The following is a 25,659-nucleotide window of genomic DNA, read 5'->3' as shown; positions in this document are numbered from 1 at the left end:
AGGCTTACTCAAAGTTGAAAATAATTTATGAAAACTGTAATTATAACGTTTTTGGCAACCAGATGCTCTCAAAGCTAATACTGTAAATATGAGTCATTTCGTACACATGTTGGAAAAGTTTTATTCGTGGACACGTCGTTTATCATGTGATACGAATAGTTTGCAAGTAAAACTTTTTTGGTCGCCATTATCGATACTTTGCGACCTCAAAAGCACTCGGCGGCAAAAAGTGTGCCATTAAAAAATGAAACTTTTAAAATGGCCTCCAGGCTAACTTTTGACGAAAGGCCAAATATAAATCTATTCATGTTTTTCATTTTTGCTTAAAATTTTCCGTACTTAACGGGTAAGTGTCGAGCGCGCGAAGTTTCTCTCTTTCTCTTTCGAAAGGACGATCGACTTTTCGAGGGTCCTTTCGAGAAATGGGCTAAGAGCGAAAAAAAACGAAAAACTGGAATTATGAGGGTGTGTTTTTGACCGCCGCTCATTTTTTTGTGTGCTAAAATATGTTTTAATGTATTGCGAGGGGCGGAAAAGCTGTTTACGATTCGGAAGGGCATTATTAACCCTTTGAAGGGACTTTCGAGGCGTTGGGGTTTTTCTTAAAACGGTCGAAAAGCACTTGGAATGCTAGCCAACGTCATTTATGATAAATATCAATTCCAAACAATGAAGAAATATGTGATTTTTCGACCTTCTATAATAATACAAATAAATAAAATAGCCATTTCGAGAAAATGTGATCTTAAAAAAGCAATCCGTGGACGATTGAATGAAAATATAGGACCTAATTTAAAACAGGGAATGTTCGTAAACAAACAGCTAATAATTTATGAATCATTTATATATTTTAATGAATAAAATATGTGTTTTTAAATAAAAATACATTTATTACTAAAGAAAATAAAATATACAACAATATAAATGGGTTAATAAATATATTATACAAAAACTAAAATCAGTCTATTCCTAGCTTTGGCAATGTATAAATAATGCAGAAGTTATATATGTATACTTAATATGGTTTTCTTTTTTTAGTGTAAAAAAATTCTGGCTTAGATTTGGAAAAAAATGTATTACTGGCGTTACTCCACACCTAGCAAGCATACAATGTAGTGGGCCTGAATAATTAAGATTTACATTTTTTAAGTAAGCACTACTGCTAATAAATATAGGCATGAGGGCAGGAATGGCAGAGAGATGGTTAAAACGAAGTTTCAAAATGTGCTTATTAAAATTAACCTTGGAGTCCAGGTGTAATCCTTGATATTTAACAATGGATTTTCATTTAATTTCAAGCTGTATTAATTCAAACTTTATTAATTTAACTTGCAGTGTTTAATAGTAAATATACATTTTTATGAATAAATTATTTCAGTCTTTTTTTCATATATTTTATCTATCATAGCAAAGTTTCAAAACTTTTAATACAATGTATTTGTATATTTAAATAATTTCAACATTTTCGTTGTTGATCGCTTACTAAGATTTAGCAGTCGAATCTTTTCAGATTTTAATAAAAATATTTATGTATTTGTATTACAATACATGATAAAATATATGTTATTTACTATAAAGATGAATTCGATCCTTACTTTAATAATGATGTTGCATTAGGATTTTTTTTAAAAGTAAGAACATATATAATGTTTGATCTCAGAAAGCAAGGGTTAACAGTAAATAATGAACCATTTCATATAATTAAAAATCAATTTTTAGCTGCTTATTAAAAAAGTAAGATAAAAGTACTCACTCTGCTTCTTCGATGGTCTCCGACATAGCCAAAAATACACAATTCAGCAAGATGGTAGCCATAACAACATAATCGAATAACTGATTGGTGCACAAAAATATACAAGTTCTTCTCATCGACGACCATGGCGACCACCAGAAAAATGCACTTGTAGCGGTGAAACGATGGATGTAGTTCTTCCTGAAGCGCTTAGACACTACGCAGAAAGTCTGAAAAAATAAAATAAAAAAATACATTAAACATATATTTATATTCAAACTAGTACCCGTCGATTAATCAGCAAAAATGAACTTAAATGGCAATAAAGCATCTGGGTAAAAATAAAATAATTTAACGGCTGACTTAAATTAACCGACAATATACATAGATATATTAAATTTGATATCAGTTTAAAAATAAAATAATTGATAAACATAAAACTGTAAATAATAACTCATGTCACATAAAATTTATTAACACAAATATCAATCGGTTAAATGTATCCTAAGAGAAATGGATCAGTAAGTAAATGATAAAGACCTCATTTGTAATTAAATATGGAAGTTCAAAATTGAATTCCTGAGGTACATAAAGTTTATTTAAACATTGACTGAGTATCTTTGATGTATTAAATATTTGTTATGGTACAGTATTGATAAGCAAAAATCGTGACAATGATATGTCTGTGTATGACGGCTGTAAAAAGACTCACAGCAAGTGACAGAATTGTTCAAAAGTAAATTATTACAACTGTGTATGGTTTACCTCTAAACAAACATTCTGGTCAGTGGTTTTGTTTGTTCAAACTGGATCAGAAAATCGTTTGCGTTTAACTATTAATCTGTCGGATCGGTTTGTTTTGCGGTTGGCCTAACTTGTCCCACGCAGTTGCCTATCCAATATATAACGCAAATAGAGCTGCAATTAATGCACAATTATCGCATGAAGTACTAAACTTAAGCCTAACTAATTGAGTGCTAAGCTTGATCAAACATTCACGCCCAAGACTGAGCTGCGCAAATATTGAATCGGTTAAAACATTGGATTGGTAAACATCATGGGTAGGCGTTAACTCGCTTAAGTGCCTAATCGCAAATTCGCATGAGAAGCGTATGAAAAATAAAATTATATTCTAGTTTTTATTATATAGTATTTGATAACAATGTTTTCGATTATACTTTTGCTATTCTTTAATCATACAATATTTTTTATTGTGCGAGATAATGAGTCGCTCTTCTCAACAGCAAAAACAATTTTTACGCCTTCCAAAAATATTTGCGGATTAAATGTTTATCGGTGACTATGACCGAAATTCGCAGAATTCGTTCGATGAACAAAGCAAAATGTTGGAGAGGCCCACCTTTGCGTTTATAGCTTATCTTAAAAAAACAGATGTGCGTAGCAAATTACTGATCAATTACTGATATTATAACTATCCAAAATAATTTTTATTAAGTAATTTAATTTTTTATAGGTACTCTTTTTACTTTTTTGCACTAATTGCTTAAATAAAACTGAGGAAAAAAAATATGAATATATTCGAATATTTAAATACGTTTTCCATTTTTTAATTTAATATTTAAATTGTTGAAAACTACGAATAATTGTTCTTTTTGATAGACTGCTAATACGCTGTTTTATATTATACGTGCGTAAGACATGACGGTTATGGGTGGTTTAAATATCCATTTTTAACATATCTGAATCAGATTCCGAGAATTTCCAAGCATAATGATGTGCAGGTTTGTGTATTCTAACATTATTATAATTTACATATAAAAAATCAGCTTTAGGTTTATATTTATATACACTAAGGCGCTCTCGGAAGAACGCAACGGAAATGGAATTTTAAATTTAGAACTTTATTAGAATGTATGATGTTGTATGTGAATATATGTATATTTTTTTATTATGTGTCGTAAACATCGCTGCATATTATATAAGGACTGTGTGTATTTTATGTAATGTGTTATTTAAAATTAATGGTAGAATTACACGGAGCGATATCGCAGACACTGCGGTATAAATGTTTCACTATTAATCTCTGGTGTAATGGTTACTGTCTCGGACTATTAATTTGTAGAAGCGAAAAGAGATGTAGTGATGTATTATATATATGTATATATAAAAAAATATTAACTAATATTTGTTAATTGTAAAAAAATAAAGTATAATGAATCAAAAAGGCGCTAAAATTCGTGATAATGGCAGGAGTATCATTACCGAAATTTAAAATATGACTTCAAATCGCGATGAATTCTGTAAGTTAAATAAATATAAATACTCGCGAGCAGTTAAAGCAATATATTAAGCAAGATAAAAATATAAAATAATGTATTATATAATTATACAAGAAATAGTATTTAAGTAAAATTTTCGAATTGTAGCTAAAAGTTATAACCTTATTCCCCTCGGTGATGGTTACATATTTTATTAGGGCTACACGTATTTTAATGCAAAAGTATATTTATCTTGTTAATATTTTGTGTAATTGACACTGTTTTTGTTATTTTTTTATTGATGTTTCCACGAAATATGGGAAAAGAAAACACTTTATAAAAATGCTTAAATATTCATAAAAATAGAGGTTTTTAAAATAGTAGCGAAATTATAAAATTGCAAAGTAAGTTTGTAATGGCTTATGAAAATTAAGACGTGCCTATTTTATTGTACTTTAAAATTTTATCATTGAAAGTAGAGAATAAAAAACTATAAAATAATGATTTAAATGCATCATGTAAATATTTTTTTATGTGAAATTATAGTAAAATAAAATCTTTGTTTATAATGACTATTTAAAAGCTAACTTATATTAATAATTAAAAACATATATATATATATATATATCAATCTAAGCTACAAAATGATTTATCAAGTAATACCTGAACAATTTAATATTTTTTCATATGTGAAAGTTCATCCAAACTTGTGAAACATATTTTTTTTAGAGACATAAAACATATTGTATGTATATATTCAAACCTGTAAATATATGTTCTGCAGAGCACAAGTCATACTACTAATTACTTCTAACTTAATTATTGAATGTATACTATAATCCGTATATATAATATGTATGCTACAATAAAATATATGCTCACTGTCTTTCACTAGTAGATATATATTTTTACCGTCCAAATTATTATTTAACTTTAAAAAATAGACAAATATATCTTACGAAGTCAACATATGTATATTTTATACTGAATGTGTATTAGCAGTTAATTTATATTTTCACTAATATTTTAGTGAAATCATATCCGAATATATTTTCAACGGTAGATATTTATTTTTACTAGCAAAAATAATGCTATTTTAAAATATCTATGATAACTCAATTTATCAGTAAAAATGTAATGTACCTTATAGATGCTAGTAAAATAAAATTATACATAAAATAAAATTATATAAATTTAGTTTTAAAAAAATATTTTTTAAAACTAAATTTATCTCGAATTTAGTTTTAAAAAATCGTTTAAGCGACACGTCATCTATTAAGACCAAAATAAATACAGTTACACTGATATTGACCAGTGACTTTATAAATTAATTGTTTGATACATTTAAATTATATTTATACAAGTAAAAATATAACTTTACTTAAAAATACATATTCACTGCAACATTTGCAAAAAGTCTATATGATGTTCAAATTCAAACCTAACCTTAACGAATTAACCAGACCCAACATAATTTAAAGAAAGTTAATTTTTTGAGCTTTCATAAGGTTAGGTTTGGTTTTAAACAGCAAATATACGTTTTGCAACTGTCAAATTGAGTTACATAAACATTTTAACGCAGAATTTTTGCTAGTAAAAATATATATCTACTGGTGAAAATATATTTTTAATGAAAAATTTAGTGAAATTATATGTATACTAGTTAAAATATAACTTCACTGAAAAATACACATTCACTGTAACATATATATGCATGTATTACTTATTGTATTTGTGTGAGTTGTTATTATTATTCTTTAAAAGTAATTGTACACATTTTTGCCATGACAACCGTAATCGTGGCGTTAAATGAGTTATTATGGATTCGTTAAAGGGCGTGACACTAATATATATGTCACTTGGATTTACTAAGATTTTTTTGTCAGCGTGACAAATAAATAAGTATGCGTATTCGAATGGAAAGCAATTAACAGTAATCGTCGGTTGAAATCGCTTGATCTTAATAAAAAAATTATTAAAAGTCAGTGTCGAGCAGGTAAAATTATCTCCAAATTGCGCATTCCTAAATGTTCTAAATTAGAATCTGCTCTTATGCTGCCACTAACTAATAAGATATGTATCAGACAAAATAAAGTGTGGCCATTCCAAATAAATGGCATTGGTCAGAAGATTATGTAGTGAAAAGCACGGTGGACTTTTCCTCTATTTATAAAGACTTATTTCTGTTAGAAAAGAAGTCTCTTTTCATTTGTGTTAAGAACTTCAGTCAAAACGTAAATATAGAACTACCATTTCACGTCCTAGTAAGTAGCAAAACAATATTTTAAAACCCCGAAAAAAAATAATTTGTGTTCATACTTTGGAATTATTATATAGTTTATATAAAATTATATAAATATTAAATGTTTGATGTCGCAAACACTATTTTTTTACAGTACATTACCTAACGTCTTAATATTATTTTTCTTGTTCAATTCTCAACTTTGCAACTTACACAATGCGAATTTGCATCTTAATGTATTTTTTTACGTATACTATAAAGTAATTTTCTGCTATGCTCTCTCTCTATATTGTGTATGCAAAGGAAAGATAAAGAATATTAGCTATGACGGAAAGTTTACTCGCTTTAAATATGATGTCATGCTTACCGAGTATGAAAAGAGATACGACTGAAACTTTTTCGGAAGACGTTAAAACTGAAAAGCACGAGAGAATGGAACAAAAATACGTATTTTGTATCAATGTGTTTATATATATAAAACTTACCATATAGAACACAATTGAAATATTTTATATATATTTTAAACTTTTGCGTTCATTAAAAAATCGCAAGTGCAAAAAGTCGGGATTATGATATGCAAGATAAAAAAACATCTAAGAACCTCTACTAAAATATAGAATTTATCGGTTTTAATTACTCGAAACAACTAGAGCAATAATTAAAATGTTCATCTCTATTATATATCTATGTATGTATGTATTGTATATTCGCTCTCACCCTCTGTACTAATGCTTCGATCGCGTTTTCCGTTTTTGTATATTTATTTTGTTCGATGGGAGTGTATACCATATTTTTTTGCTCCTCGTCATTATACAGTGATATCTGCAGTAAAATACGATACCGTTTTATAACGACGGGCCTCAGGTGCGCTCGTCATACACTACGCCGTTTTATTGACACCATTCCGTTCTGAGGGTTCGGGCCAAAGTTAAAAATCGATTATATCCGAAGCGTTTGAAAAAATCGTACGTTCAGATAAGATTTTGTATTATAAACGCATTATGGAATTATGCGGAAAATGGCAAAAACGTGTCGTATTATATTTTTATACTTTTATAAAACAAAATTTCATGCTTTCAGATTCGATTGATACGTACAACCAAAACCCAAGATAAATCAAAATGTTTTTTGTAGTTTATTCTAGTACAGAAAATCAATAAATAACCTAACCCAAACCTTATACGTAATAAGCATATATTTGAAATTCAGTCAAATCTAACAAATCGGAAGCAATGATAATGTTTATGTATTGTAAAAGGAAAAACTCACTTTTCGGCCTCAGAGCCCATCGACGAACTCACAATTTGAAGATTTCAACACGAAGATTGTTTTATGATTGTTTATATAGTATTATAAATGTATTCTTCTAATCCTTACACAAATTATATATATATATGAATATATATTTCACTTTCACAGTTATAACACACATTTTGCAATCCGAAAATTTATATTCAGTTAAATCGAACAACACAAATAACAAAAGAATGAAAATTACTGTCGTATAGCAATATTATTTAAAACTGTTGTTACATTACTGTCGGCCATTTTGTTTTGTATTTGAATGCTTATTTTTCATTGGTCGAAACAACAGAACTTATTACCACAGAACAATTATATATAATTTTCAAAAAAGAGCTAATGACGAGTCCAAAAACATTAACAAAGAAAAATCTAAATTAGATAAATTTATCTACAGTATGAGATTTAACCTAACAGCAGTTTTTAACATATATTTTGCAACGTTATATATTATACATAAAACATACATATTTCATTTTTAATTTTGAAAAGCCAGTAGTGATTATCATACATTAAAATAAACTGATCCTCTTTGGATGATTAGAAATATTTGAGAAATTATTATAAAAGCTCTTATCAGAATTAAAAAAAAATATACCGTATTGATTGCAAGCTTCTGCTGACATATTTGCTCATTGAAATTTCAGTTAATATATTTCTCTATAAATATATGTTTTTGTTAACAATATTGCCTAGTGCAGGGGTCGGCAACCTTTTGAGACGGAAGAGCCAAAAGTTACAATTTACAAAATTTCCCAGTTTTTAAAGAGCCACTAACATTTTTATTTTAATATTATGGTATTTGATTAGGATTAGGTATATCAATTTGATTTATGTTTTAAAATAATAGCTTTAAATATGAAATACTATTTATACATATAACACCATTCATATGCACCAATAACTAAACAAACAGAACAGTGTTGCCACATTTCAAAAATGTCAGCTGTCTGTATACTCTCTACTCCACCTAATTGTCACTGTTCTCTGTTTAGTGTTTTTATCCTGCTTAAAGTTTTTTTGCAGTATAATCTTTTTTATGAGTTTTGAAAATAAAATAATTATTAATTTTTGCGCATGGAACTGGAGAGCCGCATCTTGACGTCAAAAGAGCCGCATGCGGCTCGCGAGCCGCAGGTTACCGACCCCTGGCCTAGTGTCATTAGTGAACAGTTTTTAAGCTCAGATATACAAATCTAGGCAGATAGCCGATCAAACATAGTATAATTTCTTATTGTTATTTATTATTAGTTGCGTTCAACCATAAAATTAATGAAGATGGAGATTGATATAAAAGCTAATTTAACAAGCTTTGAAATCTCCTTCCCTTATGTATTAACATATGTTTCTGCTTTCTACGGATATAGATTTGTTGCAGGAACAGTTAAATCGCTTTAAATAGGGCAATTTAAGTAAAATATAGTCTTAGTTGAATTAAGACTAAGAGCGTTTAGAAGATTTTTTTAAAAAAATGCGCAGGCTCAGTGCTTAAGAAAGTTGATTGACATATCTATCAAATAAATAAATCTGATTCTAGTTACCTGAATGAAATGACAGTTATTTTAAAACACCTCAAGTAAATATAGATTGCATAAATACGTGAATATATGTATTATAGTATCCAAATTCCAGTTTATTTGTGTTAGGTCAAGGCTGCTCGAGTTGTCCTCAACTGCACGTGTCCGGATGACATTAACAAATTTAACTATTTGCAATCATTGTCATGTTACGGTTGTGCCACAGTTGGTAGTGAGCAACCCAAGCGTGAAGTCCCCGCAATGCGCAAGCGAGAAGAATGCCGCAATAATTAAATTTAATTAAATAAAGTTCAATTAAAGCAAAGGTGACAAAAATCTAAGAAGTAGAAAATTAAAATAAATTTGAAATATTGTTTGGCACGTTGTCGCTATTAAAAGAATGGTTTATTTGTTAAAAAAAATACAAAAGACTCTTCCGTTCGGAAAGTTGTGAAAGCCAAACAACGAGTTGTTTCAAAGGTATTCTTTTTCCTCTCTCGTGAATTTACGAGTCTATTTAGATAATAGATAGGGCGTCTGGTTTTTTATACAGCAATGCGCCAGGGTTGTCCGACATTAATTGTCCCCTTTTTTTCTTTTTTGATTGACCATCCCCCAAATAACAATTAGCAAATAGCACCTGGGACAAAGGGTATTCAATAATCACCGTCCTTATTTGTCCATCCAATTAAGCGCGATTATCAGTCTGAAAAAAGCTTCGTCTTTAGAGCTTTTGTCCCGAAACCAATTAAAGCCGCCCCGCGAGTAAACACAGCGCAGAAAATATTATTATTATCGCACATTTTGTGAATTTAACAGTACAGTGTGTGTTTTATAATATAGTACTGAATATAATATTTTTTTCGTTGTTATGAATATTCATAAAAGGCGGGGCTAAGGGGTGCGAGCGCGGCCTGGGGAAAAATATGGACAGGGTCATGCCCTTACATACTAATTTTATTAGGCCACACAATAAATCTTTATTATAGTGCAATATATTAAAATTGTTTATTTTATTATTCATATAAATACACGATAATTTTATTTTGTTTGAGTACGACGTGCTGAATGTTAAAGAATAGGAGGATGAAAATAACGTACGTTTTGTGAATGAAAGGGTTTGAAAAGGTCAAGTTGATGATATGGATCCTATGAAAGGAGTTTGTATTGACGTAGACATTTATTTATCTATTTATTGTTAATCTTTTGTTGTAACATGACAGGTTTGCGTTACAACTTAATCAACACACACACAAGCAGTGAGACAGCAGACCAAAATCAGTCTGATAATTAGTGAAATCTATTTTATTAATCATGAATTAATAAAATTTACTTTGTACAATTATATTTGACCTAGTTTGATTATATTTTAATTATTCATACGTAATTCATAAGAAAATCTGTGCAAACTTGTGATAATAAATTAAAATTACAAATATTAAAAATAATAAATATTAAAAAATAATATGTTTCTATAGGTTTTGATTTATCTTACTGGTAATTACAATATACATTTATGATAAAAAGTTACATTTTTAGCACTAGGTGTTCAAAAGAATGAGTACAGATTTTTTTTCAGGACCACTTCTTGAATGTAAGACAAAATTTATCGCTAAAAACATGACAAAACTAATTTTTGTTATAACCGTATCAAGGTATTTATTTTTGTTTAACGCAAAGATTGTCGTTTTTCATATTTTTTGTGCAATAATTGAGATCGTCACGTACAATTTGTGTATGTTTGTTATACGTAAAGTTTTCCGTGGGTAAATTCATAGGCTCAGACGATTTTGAAGCGGATATAATTCTGGATCCGGATGACGCTGGGCCAGTGGATGCGAAGAGAGAAGCGGCGGGGTCCGCGATCTTTGATGGTCTGAAGTTGGGTCAGACTCCTCTTGGTTTAAGTTCGTATGAAATTAGTGCGTCCAAGTTATGATGCCTTGAATTATGAAGTGTTCAATCATAAATAGCCCATGTATCCGTATTCATATATATGGCTCTATCCACGCAAGATATTGTTTTTTGTCCTTTTTTGCGAGACGGTAGTGGATTTTTTAAACAACAAATTTCCGAAACAAACGAGTGTTTAGTTAGCAATCTCGAATGCTCGTGTAATTCTTTTTCAAGGCATCTGGAAAATATTATTTTTCCTTTTCTGATTTATAGTGGGATACTTTGAGACTTAATTAGCTAAAAGGCTTTTCATCATGTTCTATTTTAACAAAGGTTTTTCGTATTATACAGTTAAAACCCGTCTTTGTGTACCATATGTCGAACTGGCCCTTTTTTATGGGACGAGAAAAGGTTTCAAATGTGGATTAAAGTTAAGTTCAATTCACAGTCGAAATACATATTTTTGTCTTTAATGTAAAACTGATAATAATGAAAATAATCAATTTATCCTTAATACTATAAGATATGGATTTTTTCAAAAATCACTTGTAAGCACCATACTATCAAGTTAAGACATCAACTATATGCTTACCGATTGTTTCATAGATATAATAATAAAAAAATAAGCTGTTCTATTCACAATTTTCACATACATTATTAATGAACAATGAAGGTTTTATATAAGCTTCTAATCAATAAGTATTTCTTAATCCATCAATAATAAAAGAGTTATAACAGTTAATATTTAACAGCGTCTAATTCGATAATCGTCACGTTTGGTACATCTGTGTGAATAACGCACGAACGCCGATTACTACTCCGTGCGCCCTTTTTGGAGTAGGGAAAAAAACAGTTCTTCGTGTAATTGAGGATCTTAAATTTTATATTAATTCGAAAACGTGTACGTGAACCGGAAAATTTGGTACATCCACGCCACTTTATCTCGTTCCCAGATCGCGGGGAATGAAGAATGAAATTCATGCCTCGTGGTGGTTTTTGCTGCTTTTCTGGGGAAAAAATTGGAGCGCGCTGAAAACATGACTTAGCTCTCGGGAAATAAGGTTAATTAATTGAAATTAATGCAAGGGAATTATTTTTCAAATCCCATTATCTTTCATAATAACGTCATGAAGATTTGGTATATTACTTTGAGATTTCATTACAAAGATATTGTATACTGGATATGATTGTTTAATGAATAGGTATTTATATATAATTTTTTTTCTTACTACATTTTAATTCTTAAAGAATATATATATATATATATATATATATATATATATATATATATATATATATATATATATATATATATATATATATATATTTTCACTTAAGGTTAAAGTGCAATTTTTAGGTAAAATGTTTTAATTAAAATAGGTAATTAAATATTTATTTAAATAAAAACATGAGCTTACATTTTTTCATCATAAGGTTGCAGTCAAATTTTATCAAAAACAGTATCGGAAATGAGTAATACAAGTCGATGAATCATTGGCTATGACACTAAAACAAAAGTGCAATCATCTCAATAGATGTGTACTGAAGAGACAAGAGCAAAAGAGTACGTCAAGTTTGATCAAATGGCAATGATTCTTTCATCACGTATATTTGAGATATAAAAAATGTTTTAGGCAAAATTACTTCTGTTTTTTTAACCACTTTACATTGATTAGTTTCAGAATGTTAAATTGTAATATTTTTATCATTGTCTGCTATTTTATAAATAAGTCATATAATTTAAAATAAGCATATTTCATTCACACGTTTCATACCATTCAATGCATATCTAATTAACGAGATTAGAGTAACTGTATATTATAAACATATCATTTTTGTAACTGATGAAGCTGGGTGTATTATAAAAGTAGGTTAATAAATGTAATCGTGTAATAAAATAGCTGTCAATCAGTGGAGTATTTTGCGTGTCTATTTTGCATAAAAATTTGCATTTGCTTACATATAAGCCACATATCAATTTAAAGTTGTGAATGTGTACTTCAAGACCGGAAAAGGTATTAAAGTATGCAAATTTAATAAAATATTGCAATTTTCTAAGATATATTATTAATAGTTAATATGATGAATATTTTAAAACTTCACATAATATCAGCCTTGTATTTACTTTAAATTATAAATTAATAGTAGTTAAGAATGTTATAATATAATTGCCTATCATTTATACATATTTTAAAAATTCACGAACTCGGCAACATTATTGAATAATCAATCGTATGTATCACTTTGTACTTCACTTAATTATATATGTATATTACCAGTTAAGTTAAATTTTAGCTGAATTAAGTAGCTTAAAGATTATTTTTTTTTATAATTTCTGGGACTTAAAAACCTTAAAAATACCTATATTTTAATAGAAATATAAATATATTTTCATTTTTATAAAAATATTTTTAAATGAATTGTTTTGTAGTTTGCCGTAAAATTGCGCCACGTATTCTCCAAGTCGGCTCAAAGATCAGGTTGCACTCTTGGAATTCAGTTATATGATCGACGGCCAGAGCAGAAAGAAACTGCTTTTTAGTGCTTTTAAGGGTCGTTTTAGTCGAATTTGCGTGACCAAATTAAAAGTGGTAATTTTAATCAAGCTGTGATTAAGTTTCTGAAGGAAATAATTTTCTAATGAAATTGATTTATTAATATTAAGAATTGATGTCCATTTTATAGCCAAACCTGATTCGGCAACATACTATTTTCTATTGTACGATGATTCGAAAATCAGTATTTAAAACGATTGTAATAATATATGAAATATATCCGGTACCTTTCAGGCAAAAATATATACTAGTCATATTCTTTCTTTTTTTATCCACTATGTAACTTTTTTGCAAGTGTTTTAACTGTTTAAGTTACGGGAAAATAGTTTGAAAGACATATGTAAATAAATTAGTATTAAAGGCTTTTAGCATTCCTACTTCTAATTTTATGGCAATTATCACAGATAACTCTGACATGTTAAATCACGCTTTTTGATGTCTTGAAACTGTAGTAGCAGTGAGTTTTAGTGCCATTAGTATTATCAATCATGGTGTTGATTTAATCTATAATCATTACATCTGTATAGGCATATCATTTTTAAACTACTCGAATTGATGTAACTATAACCACTACGTAATCATTGGTCTTGTAATATTAAGATCTTCTAGATTTATATTCTAATAATTTTCAAAGCAAAATTTTTAGCATCTTATATTTTATTTTCTGTCAAGTTAAATTAATAAAATGCTTATTTTAAGACATTCAAGTTGTCATTTAATTTTAGAAAATTTCTCAATATTACTTATGATATTAATAAACTATTATTAACTAAAAGTAAAGTTAGCCAATAAAAATAAAGTTAATCGATATTTGCATTTACGTCATGAATGCAGCAAACACGCAAAGCGACAATATTATAAATTTTATATGAATTAAGGCGACATGATCGCACACATAATAGTGTGACTATATTATTTTTACCTACAGTTATCAATGCGATGAGCATAAATTAAAACAATTCTGTCTATATATTCTCACACAGGTATAAACGTATCATCGATCCGTATTACTACCCTTTCGATTGAATGAATTATGAACGCGGTATGCTAAAACCACTTTGCGTGCCTCAACTTGCACGAAAGCTCCGACAAAGATTCGTAGAGGATTCCAGCCGGAATTGTATGAAGCAATTATCATTAAGTATGGGCGCAATGAATCTCAGGAGCTTTGAGGAATGACATTACAAGAGTTTTCTGTTGGAAGGTAAATCGAACATCTGATGTATTTTCGCGATAAATATCAGTTTTGTTTATTAAAAAGTATTAAAGTTGCCGCCAGCTGCTACTGGCAGTCTTCGGAATATGATTTATTATATAAATTGCTGTTCCGGAGTAAGTTATAAATGTTGTTTTTTTTCGATCGAAGAATTGCCGATAAAATAACGTGTAGTCGGAGGGCGCGAATTATTTATAACGGTACTTTAGTATTGTGTTCATATACAGATGCGGTGAGAAAAGTTTATTTAAAGTCCTAAGTCAGATATAAAAACGATTGTATCTCGAACCAAATTTAATTTATTTATATTTGCCAAAATTTGTATGTTTGTTTTGTTTATAAATTTGCTTAAATAAAAAAAAACTAAGAATTAAAAATAAAAACATGGTTTTTTGAATATGTTAGAATCGTTGTTTTATCTTGTAATTTTGTGATATTTTTTTCTGAAGAAACATTTCAGAATTATTCTATCAAATTTATTTATTACCTAATGATCTTTTTAATTATACATTTAAATCGACTAATTGCTTTTATCGACTTGAGTGTTAGTCATAGAAAAAAATGCGAGACAAAATAATTAATTACAGCGCTTATTTTTCACCTTATTATTGTACACAAAACGTGGTTGGTTCTATGAGATTGTTAGTAATAGACGATAATTAAATTTCCCATTGAAAACATACAATCATACCTTAAGACAAGCTGGCCCTTTCTCCCTTTCATTTGGCAAATGAGCGGTAATTAATGCGATCGGTGTACCCGAAATAACATAATAATTGATACCAAACCATGATTCAACCGAAATGAAATATTGCTGCGCTTCGACCTTTCGGACGTTTTCATTAAATTTCTCACATAAGTAAAGATAAAGAGAGAGGGGTTTTCCACCCATCAAGTCAACTTTAGTTAACAAATTATGCAATGAAATTAATTAAAGTCGGTGCTACCAGAGTCGCCGACGGAACGATCGTAGTTTGTATTCGGTCCGAGTAACGGTATTAACGTAAACTAGCTTTGTATATTTGAATGTATATGAAGGGAATACATAAATATTTTAGAGGACCGTCGAACTCTATGAATATTTAGGGTACACGCTTATTAAGGGTTGTTGAGTGTGAAAAATGTTCAAAATATGTATACATGTAAATATCGCTGTAAAATACAGATTTTTTATCGTGATAGAAATTTTTATTAGCAAGATAATACAACTGTCTTTATTTATAAATATTTTTACTATTAAATTACTTACTTTAATAATAATAATATAAAGACTTTTTTATTGTGAATGATATTATATAAACATTTATAGTAGAAAAATGGATCAATAATGAATCTCTGCATTATTCCGCTTAAGTTATTGTTCATGCAGAAGGTAATTTGAGCTGAAACATTCACATTGGGATTACATAGTTTAATAATAAATTTGGGTTTATTGTTTGAGTTAATTGAACGGCGGTCCAAAGTAAGCCGTACATTTTAATTATTTAATTTAACAATTCGTAAGTATTCAGTGATCAAAATAAGAAAAAAATGTTAGCTAAGGCAAGAAGCTTTATATTATAACAGTTTAAACAGCAAATGGACGCTCCACAATTGTCAAATTCAGTTTGATAGACATTTTTAAGCAGCATTTTATTTTACTAGCGTCTGTCATTTAAATTATATTTAAGCTAGTAGATACATATATATACATTTAGTAAAATTAAATTGTTAGGAGCTAGTAAAATTAAATTGACACTAGTAGAAACTTTATTTAAAAATACATGTTTTATTTTCACATAATTTTGTAAAAATGAATTTTAATAGCGTAATGCCAACATTATTATTTTAAAAAATAATATCAAAAAAAAAAAAAAAAATTAAAATTCACTTTATATATTATTATACATAATATAAAAAAAAGAAACACAGAAAATAATATTTATATTGAAATAATTATTTTGCATAATTTATTTGCCGAGCTTACGTCTTTTAATTATATTAGTATATAGTTTAAAGATATTCCAACTTATATAAAATAAGTTATTATAGAAATTTATTATATTATTTATCTATGTCTGACTATTTTTCTTATAAAGGCAAGTTTCCAGCCGTATGATTTTCAGATGAATGCTTTGAGTATTGTGCCAAAATTCCTTAGAATTCATTTGACTTACATATGACACTTCGACATATCTGACACCTCGAAGTTCTTCTGATGAAAAATAACTTTTTGTCTGTTAAGAGAGATTGATTTCACATTATTTATGTGTTATATATTGTCCATATTTGGACACCTAACAATATTCTGTAAGATGTATAAAAAAAGAATAAAATAAAAGTTTCTTTGCGAATTGTAAAACTGTTGTCTTAGATAAGGTTTATTTAAAAATATGTAAGATTCACAGTACAAATAAAACCACTACTTTTTGACTTTGCAAATTATAATTAGAACTTTTTAAATACGGATTGAAAATTATTAATATTAAATGTTGCTTTTATTTATTGTAAATTTAATCTTCAATATGACAGAAATTAGCCTAAATATACACATTTGTATATTTAGGAACACGTCAATAAATAAAAAAAAAGTCTGTATATATAACATATGTTAATATGATTTTAATTTTAAAATATCATATTTGCTAAATAGTTTATATTACTATAAAACACTTACAATTCATATAATTGCACAATTTTTACTTAAAAATAAAAAAAAATAATACAATTTTAATCAAAAGTAAAATATATTTGACAATAAAACAATCATATATGTGCAGAAATTTCACTGCGTGGAATTTTGCGTGTTTGCGCAATAATTGTAATTACTTTAAAAATTAGTATAAACATTGATTTTAGCAGAGCTGATTCTGAAATTAAAGGCAATAATAATTTTGTCTATCTGGTATATTTAATATATTTATATAATTTTTAATATAAATTTACCAGATAGATATTTTTCAATTTTAGTAAAAACAGATTTATAATTTCTATACAAAAATATTGTTCATCATTAAAATTTAATTAAATAAGATTGATTCGAAATAAATAAGTTATGAGATAATCCAGTATTTTTATCTATTAAATATATATTTTTAAATGCATTTAATAAAAAAATATGCTAATACTTTTAATATAGTGATTTCGTAGTAATTACTAAAATTTAGGAAAATGTTTAGAATAAATAATTTACAATTATATGAAGAACCATTGTTGAAAAAAAAATGTTTATGTTAATTATTCCTTAAATGCTTTCAGTGATATATTGCAAAATTCTTGCATGCATTTATTTAAAAAAAATTATGAACGATACAAAAACTTTCTTTAAAGATTTGATTAAAGTCTTTAAAAATATTTTTTTGTAATGGAACAAATTAAATATTATTATATTTTTATTAGTTAAAATGGATATGAATTTTTATGATTCTATTTGATTTACAACCTGTCATATTTATAACAATGGAATTAAGCAAATTCGAGAATTGTTGCCAAATGTCAAATGCAAATTATAATAGCTTATCGTCCTTTACAATAATTCTACTTATTTCAAATATAAGTACGCAATTATATTGTTTAGCTTAAATAAAATTGATAAATCTAATTGTGTAGTTTAATTTATTAAAACAATTTAATTGACCAAAAGAACAACCTTCTTCTACTTGAGTGGTATAAGTCGCTGACTATTAACCCGAAAGACCTAGATTCGAATCCATATTGACCTTGATGTTTTTTAATTTCTATCCTGTCTGGGAAATCGAAATTAGATATTTTTAATAAATTATAATTGAGAATGATCATCACAGATTTTTAATCTGCCAGATAAATTATTTAAAATCGAGTTAGGTTAGGTTAGGCTAGGTTAGCGCGTCAAAAATTCTCTAAAATATATTATATGTATTCATTTTATTTTATTATTACAGATGCTATATATTTTCTAGGAGTGGTACTACAATTTTATTTTTATAATTATACTTTACTTGTTTTGCTAATGTTTTATATGTATTTCAGTATAAAAAATCTCGTAAAATAAATTATTTATAACAGTTATAAAAATAATCACATTTTCGGGCCACTCCGTAAATTGCCATTACACTCATTACCAGTCATTGGCTTAACAATAAAGCCATTTCGAGCTTTACGTCGCCGTTCATCGCCTCCGCAATATCTTGATGTGTTTTTTCGGGTTAATGTCGCCATTTTGTATCCAATCGCTCCGAAGCCCACACAAAAAAAACACAACCATCAGTCGTTTTCACGAAAACTCGCGCTTTTCCAGACACAATAGCGAAAAAAGTGCGAATGTTTGTGAAACGAAAAAAAGCTCACATACAATAATAACTCGTACACAATTGTGCGCGCAACACACAAATCTGGTGTCGAGCCAAGGATATTTCAATTGTCCGAGAATTTCCCGCTGCTGCGCTGCGCTGTTTAATATCGCGGGAAACAATCTGAGCACGCGACGTTTCGCTTTGTTTCCCAAAACTTCGACCCCACACAAAATGTAGTCACGTGACCGATTTCCTGACCGTACTGCGTCATTTCGATTTGAACTTTGTGTCGAGTCTCCTCCATGCGAAGGTTTACTGCCGAGCCGGCTATGTTGTTTTTTGATATTATTCTTTAAACCAACCTTGCAGTTTTACGTTGGTTTTATTCATGGCACCGACCACTCGGTCCTAAAATATAACACGTTTTTTTGTGCTACTACATTTTACGTTTTATTTTTATATGATCCGTTCAGATCGTTGCCTTTATGTTGCACTATAAGGCGTTGAGAATATTACAAAAAAGCATATTATATATAATCGAATTAAAATTATTTTCAGTGGCTGAAAATAATAATTAAGAGCAAACTAAACACATGTTTCGATATTCATAAAAAAACTGACTAACTATTTAAATCAACGTTCTTAGTTTAACCGCCTTGCAAGAGCTAGCTTATATATAATATTTTATTATTTGAGGTTTGAGAAATTTAATTAGGAAATTATGTTTATTGCTTGAACAATAATTATAGTTTACGACGGTCGGCAACAGCTTGATTGTTGAATAAGTTTTGCTGTCGAAAGTTGTCGAAATGCTTCTGTTTTGCCTGTTTATTTTGATAAACGAAGCAAATTTCATTAATCGTGTGATTTGTAATCATACATTGCTTTGCATGAGAACTGGACATTTTTAATTGCAACGGGTGCTGTCTCTTCTTGTCTGTATTGTGTATCTTTCAACGCATGTTAAATATTCAAATATTTTATAACGCTGGTTCGAGACAGATCTGGCAAATGACAGATGAGAATGTTTGCAAGCCAATTTCATATTTTCTTAAACATGCCCGAAAAATATGTTTAAGGCATAGGGGTAGAAAAACAATAGTATTTTGCGCAGGATAAAATGTAATATTTTGCTAGCACACATTTTTTCCAAACAATGAGTAATTTTTTGGCGGTAGTTATGGATGATTAAAATCTTGAAACAGATGTGCTATTATGTGGTCCGTGCAGTATTTAAAATTATTACTATATTTATTTGGTCATGAGATTTCTCTTTTAATATTGTAAAAAATACTGTGTGTGGTTTGCCTTTCGTGACAGGTTTTTGTTTGAAGTAGTCATAAAAATGATCATTAAATTAAAAAAAAACTCTTTAGCATATCAAATGCAGACTAGTTTATTCTTGGTGTAATTTTAACTGTGCAAAATACTTTAAATGTTATTTTCTATTACAACGTTTTCGCACGTTACAGTACGATAAACATAAATGGTTTTTGTTGTGAAGAGAAGACTAAGAATAAACACCGTATAAGTGATTTTTTCAAATTAGTTCATTTATCACTTGTTAAAAAATATTTTTATGCACTGTTTCAAGTGGTCTAAAATGATTTAAGCTTTGCTTTGTTTTGGGCTACGCAGTAATAGTCACTGATGCCGAGCGTTCAAAGATCCTTAAAAACAGTTATGGTTTACTCCTCCTAAGTTGAGGCTTATGGAATATTAATCGCTACGCAGGTTTGGAGTCGTCCCATTTAAGACGATATATATGACGAAATCAGACTCCTGATCTACTACAAAGAGTAATACAATATTTTTTAGGAGCCTCGAGTCACTTTGTCTGGTTCTTATTCAGCAAAAAAGGCTTAAATAGCATAAGTTTATACTGATAACTCAAAGGAAACAGGTTCGGGTCCCCGCAGCATACTCAAATTTATAAAAAATTGCGTATGCTGAATATTTATAAAAATACACTATTATTTGCGCCTGGCTCAGCTGCAAATAAATATTTTTTATTGTAAATTTTTGCATATAACAGTCTACAATTACTTATATATATGTTATTGACTTAGCCAGGTAGTACTAATAGTGGAAGTTAAAATAATCCGCAATAAAAGCATTTTTAGTTACTGCAGTTTTTTAATCAACATAAATAATTAAACAAAAATATGAAATTTAAGCAGCTGAGAAAATATTTTTTTTAATAAATTTTCTAGAAACCTAATGAAAAAATAACACTTATTTGAGTCTGTCCTTAATATTCTCAACGCCTTATATTTCAGTTGGGTCAAAACCTAGTTAATATTAGATGTTATATAAAATTAATATTTTTGATTGACATATAACATATGGATAGTAAAAGACAGCGAAAAACACGTTTTTTTTTAAAACTTTGTATAAAACTCTTTGTGATGTTATAATTGAATTAAAAATTTGTTTTTATCATATTTTTAATATTTAAATTATTAGGTTAATGTGGTTATGTTAATTATTTTCATTAAGTTTTTAGTTCAAAAATAACAACATTCTTTCATTTTTTAATTTAAAAAAAATATACGAGTTATGTAAATATATTTTATGGTAAATTAAACATAGCATCTTAAGATTGTATTTTATAGAATGATATAGCAATTTTATTTTTATAATTACGCTATCATACACGCCAAAGAGACCATAACAAAGAGTCTGGTTCCACTCCGATTTATTGGAATTAGTCAGAGGATTATAAATTAACAGTATTTAGATTTTTCCTCAATTTTAAAAAATATATAAGCTATAACACTGCCACACTAATTTATTTCAGCCACCTTCTTTAGATAATTCAGTGTCAGAATTCTACCACATAACTATCACTTTCGAATTAAAATAACAAGAGTCACTATTATTATTATTTTTAACCACTCCAGTATTTTCTATTTCTCAAAGAAAAAAAGCATAGTAAAGGGAATGTGACGAGGTAATTGCATTATATAAGTTAGTTTTCCAAGACATATACATCATTTTAATCGTGTTATATTTAAACTGTACAAATTAAGAGAAAATTTTAGTACATTGAAAACCTTAGGTACACAAGTGCGATATGTGTTTACGACAACACCTTGTAGTAACGATACATACATTATTCACATTGGGTAATGGTATGACTAAAGCGCCGCACAACAAAATGCGTATTGACTAAATTTACGGCTTCACATATTTTAAGTAAATATAGCATATGTTATTTTATGTAAATGTAGCATATGTTATATATGTTAAAACTAAGAACTCATTTAGTTAGTTTGTAATAAAAAATAAGCTCATTATCTTAAGCATTAAATGGATTCAGAATACAATAATATTTAAATGCAGTAAACGCATCATGTGTGCTGCGGTGTGAGCTGGTGCATTAGGCTGATTAGATATTTATTTTTTCCTCTGCATTAAAGTCATCACAAAAACGCATTTTAATAACAATTTTTAGTTAAGAAATATCGAAATATTTTTTTCCCATTTATCAATATTTTAGTTTTTAGAGTTTTAACTAAAAATACAATATTTCTGAGCCTGCCATTTATTAAACTACAAAACAGATAAAGGATAATAAGGAATATTAAGTTTTCGGCAAATAATTTAGTGCGTAATTTATAATTTAAAATAAATTATTTAATTCAGCGTATATAATGTAATTAAACTGTCGGTATTATAGCTAATGAAGTGTGAGTAATTTAATTATTATATATTAGGGAACGTTTATGAGGTATAAGACAGTAATTAGTTTAACGTCGACCGAAAACTGCCACCATGCTACTTGTTTTGACGTTAGCATAAAGGTATATTTCGATTACTACCGTGTCCGAGTAATTACTTTAGTACTATACTATTATTATTCTTCTTGTAATGTTATCGATGTAAAATAACAGACGATAGTTAAAAGCGTTCAAAGCATTTATGCATATTAGAGATACTAATTTAAAATGCGATAGGGATACTTAATTTAATTAATTTATTTTTGAGTGTTGTTGGTAAATATATGCATATTATTATTAATTGTTGTAGTCACAAAAGTAATTCCAAGTTCAATTTAAATAATTAATTAAATGGTAAAATTAATACAAATATATGACGTAGCACAATAAAGGGCGTAATTAATTATTTCAATCGAAAATTTTCGTCCGTAAAACGCACAGTATTATACGGGGTAGTAAAATATCAGATTAAATTTTATCTCGTAAATAAGTCGTAAACAAACATAAAGTTAAATTGAGAAGAAAAAAAGAAACGTATAACGCCCACAACGAAAATGTTACATACCGTCGCGTTTGTGTTTTTATTTTCGTTTTTAATATACAACAAACATTTTTTTATTCGTCCATAACTTAATGGGTGGATGTGCTCTTCTCTTGTCCATTATTTTGTTATAAAAAGAACATTTTGTTTTAATCGGCCCGAAAAAATCTGGCCCAGAAGATAAATGGTCCCGGGCAAGTGTCCACTTTATCTTTCGGTCCATGACAGACACTCGGTACTCGGAGCTTGGACAAATTTTATTAGACGCATACGCCCTAAAGGGCAAAGGCTCTATTAAAGCGATTAAATCGCATCGATAAGTTAGTCGACTTTTGACCGAAACGGGTAGAAAGTAATAAATATAATTTTTTACCCACTGACGGTGTAAAAAACTCCGCCGACACTGGCGAGTAGCCAAAAATTGAAAGTTAATTAAAACGTTCAATTGGCGTGGCACTATGCAGATAGAAATGTGATAATGAAATATTGGATGAACACTTGGGAACGATATTATTTTTCTATTATAATTAAATTTATAATTTAGATTGATCGAACACTAACATTTTGTTTAATTAGTTACAATAATGAATGGATGTAAATTAAGATAAATTAAACGTTAGTGGGTAAAGAAAAAAATATTTGTTAAGCATTTTAAATTATATACAATTAATTTTAAATAAAATAATTGGATCTACTGATTTACAAATACTTAAATTTAATATTCAAGCAGCGTTAACAGATTTGATCTTTGCACTTAAGAAAATTTATAAATTCGATACAAAAGGTACAGAAGTTAAACTTGGTAATATAATATTATTTTATATCTATACATATATTAAGGCAATATTATTTAATTTATATCGCAGGAAGAGTTTATAGAACATAAATTTATACCTAAGTTAACCATTATTAAAATCTAAATAATAATGTTGCCAATAAGTAAAATAAAATAAATGCCAAACAGTCCATTTCCATTAACTGTTGAATTTTTGCATAAATGTTTGCAATGCACTTGTTGAAAGCTTTTAAAAGCTTTTACGATCAACAGAATAAGTAAGTACTAGGTGCTAAATATTTTTTTTTGGTTCTGTATGTTTTAGTCCATTTATTATTATGTTCTGTACGTTTTAGTCATTTATTAACAGGCATGTTCTCAAATTTTTTTTTGAGATTTTTATTTATTTTATTTCTCGAAAAAAATATTTAATTTTTAAATATAAATATGTACTCTAAATATTTGCATTTTTTAAATAGGTTGCAGAAGAGAAACAGTCTCTTTGGAAGCAGACAATATATTTCTGATATTGTCAAAGATATAGATATTTTTAGTGCAGATCAATTACATTTATTTATAACAACAAGCATAATAAAATTTTAATTAAGAGATACAAATAATGATATATATTAGTCTAAAAATAAGTGTAATTTATGAGTTGTATTTTTTTTAGCTTGAAAACATACTCGTTAATTATGCTACATAAATATAATAGATAATGTCAAGAGTTTACTTTTAGAGTATAAATATATTATGTTAATATGTTTAATTTTAATATTATATATACATAAGTTATATTGTATATTCAAGCAATCTATATATTTGTTTATTGTTTTCGGGATATATATGTATTTAAAAAAACCCTTTTTAAAATTTGTATATGACAATATCTAGTATATTTTAAATATTATTTTAATTTTTATATTTATACAGAAAATAAAAGGTGGGAGCGTTAGTTTTGATGAAAGGAATTTAATAAAACATAAGCCTAAAAAATTGTAATATTCTTCAATTGGTAAAATACAAAAGAATCTCTTAAATGCCATTGTATATTGTTATTTTGCGATTTGGAATTATTTTTACGGCAATTTAGTTAATTCATATTATTAAAAAAATATTTTGCGCAAAACACATAAAATTGTTACCATTGATTCATTAGAAAAATTATAAAAATTATAACGTGCAGTAAAAATTACGTTTTAGCAGCCTGGCTTAAAATATTTTTAAGAAAAATAGACCAGAGATACATTTTCTATTCGGAGCAGTTATTTCTAGAACAAGATCTATTGTGAGCGACAAAAATAGCAAAGGAATATGCCACTGTAATAGCAGTCTAATTCTGAAAAATTGTATATGCGAGCAAAAGCAATATATACAAATTTAAGTAAGACATGATGCAATGCACCTGTCAATAACCAGAGAAGTTTTAAAAAAAAATATATTTAAAGACACTAGCGTAGCAAGGACGAAGCAGGGAGAACGTTTGCAGTATAATCGTTGGTGTGTACAAAAAAAATATAAAAATAGTGATTTGATTGTAGTCCAAATCACTGATTATTCGTCAAGAATTTAAAGGAAGAGTAGCATCATTGATCTCCTCCCATTTCCCCGATCATATTTATGTAAAAACGATGCCATAGAAAAATCAAATTTACTTCTAACCTAAACATTTACATATTATTTTTATTAAAT

At 28.0% G+C, this 25,659-nt stretch overlaps 1 protein-coding gene across 2 annotated transcripts in view; it reads right to left on the bottom strand.

Moving 5' to 3' along the window:
* Positions 1–25,659, bottom strand: part of NaCP60E (Na channel protein 60E) — a 301,694-nt gene that overhangs the window by 89,494 nt on the left and 186,541 nt on the right. For both annotated transcript variants that reach the window (XM_088199232.1, XM_088199233.1), the window contains one exon: positions 1,754–1,962. In XM_088199232.1, coding sequence (XP_088055358.1) covers positions 1,754–1,962 — 209 coding nt within the window. The remainder of the gene's footprint in view (positions 1–1,753; positions 1,963–25,659) is intronic.

Source organism: Plectrocnemia conspersa, unplaced genomic scaffold (assembly GCF_051122295.1).
Source record: "Plectrocnemia conspersa isolate PC_06_02 unplaced genomic scaffold, ASM5112229v1 ptg000012l, whole genome shotgun sequence".
Taxonomy (NCBI): Eukaryota; Metazoa; Arthropoda; class Insecta; order Trichoptera; family Polycentropodidae; genus Plectrocnemia; species Plectrocnemia conspersa.
The sequence above is the reverse complement of the archived record's forward strand: the minus strand, read 5'-3'. Positions and strand labels throughout refer to the sequence as shown.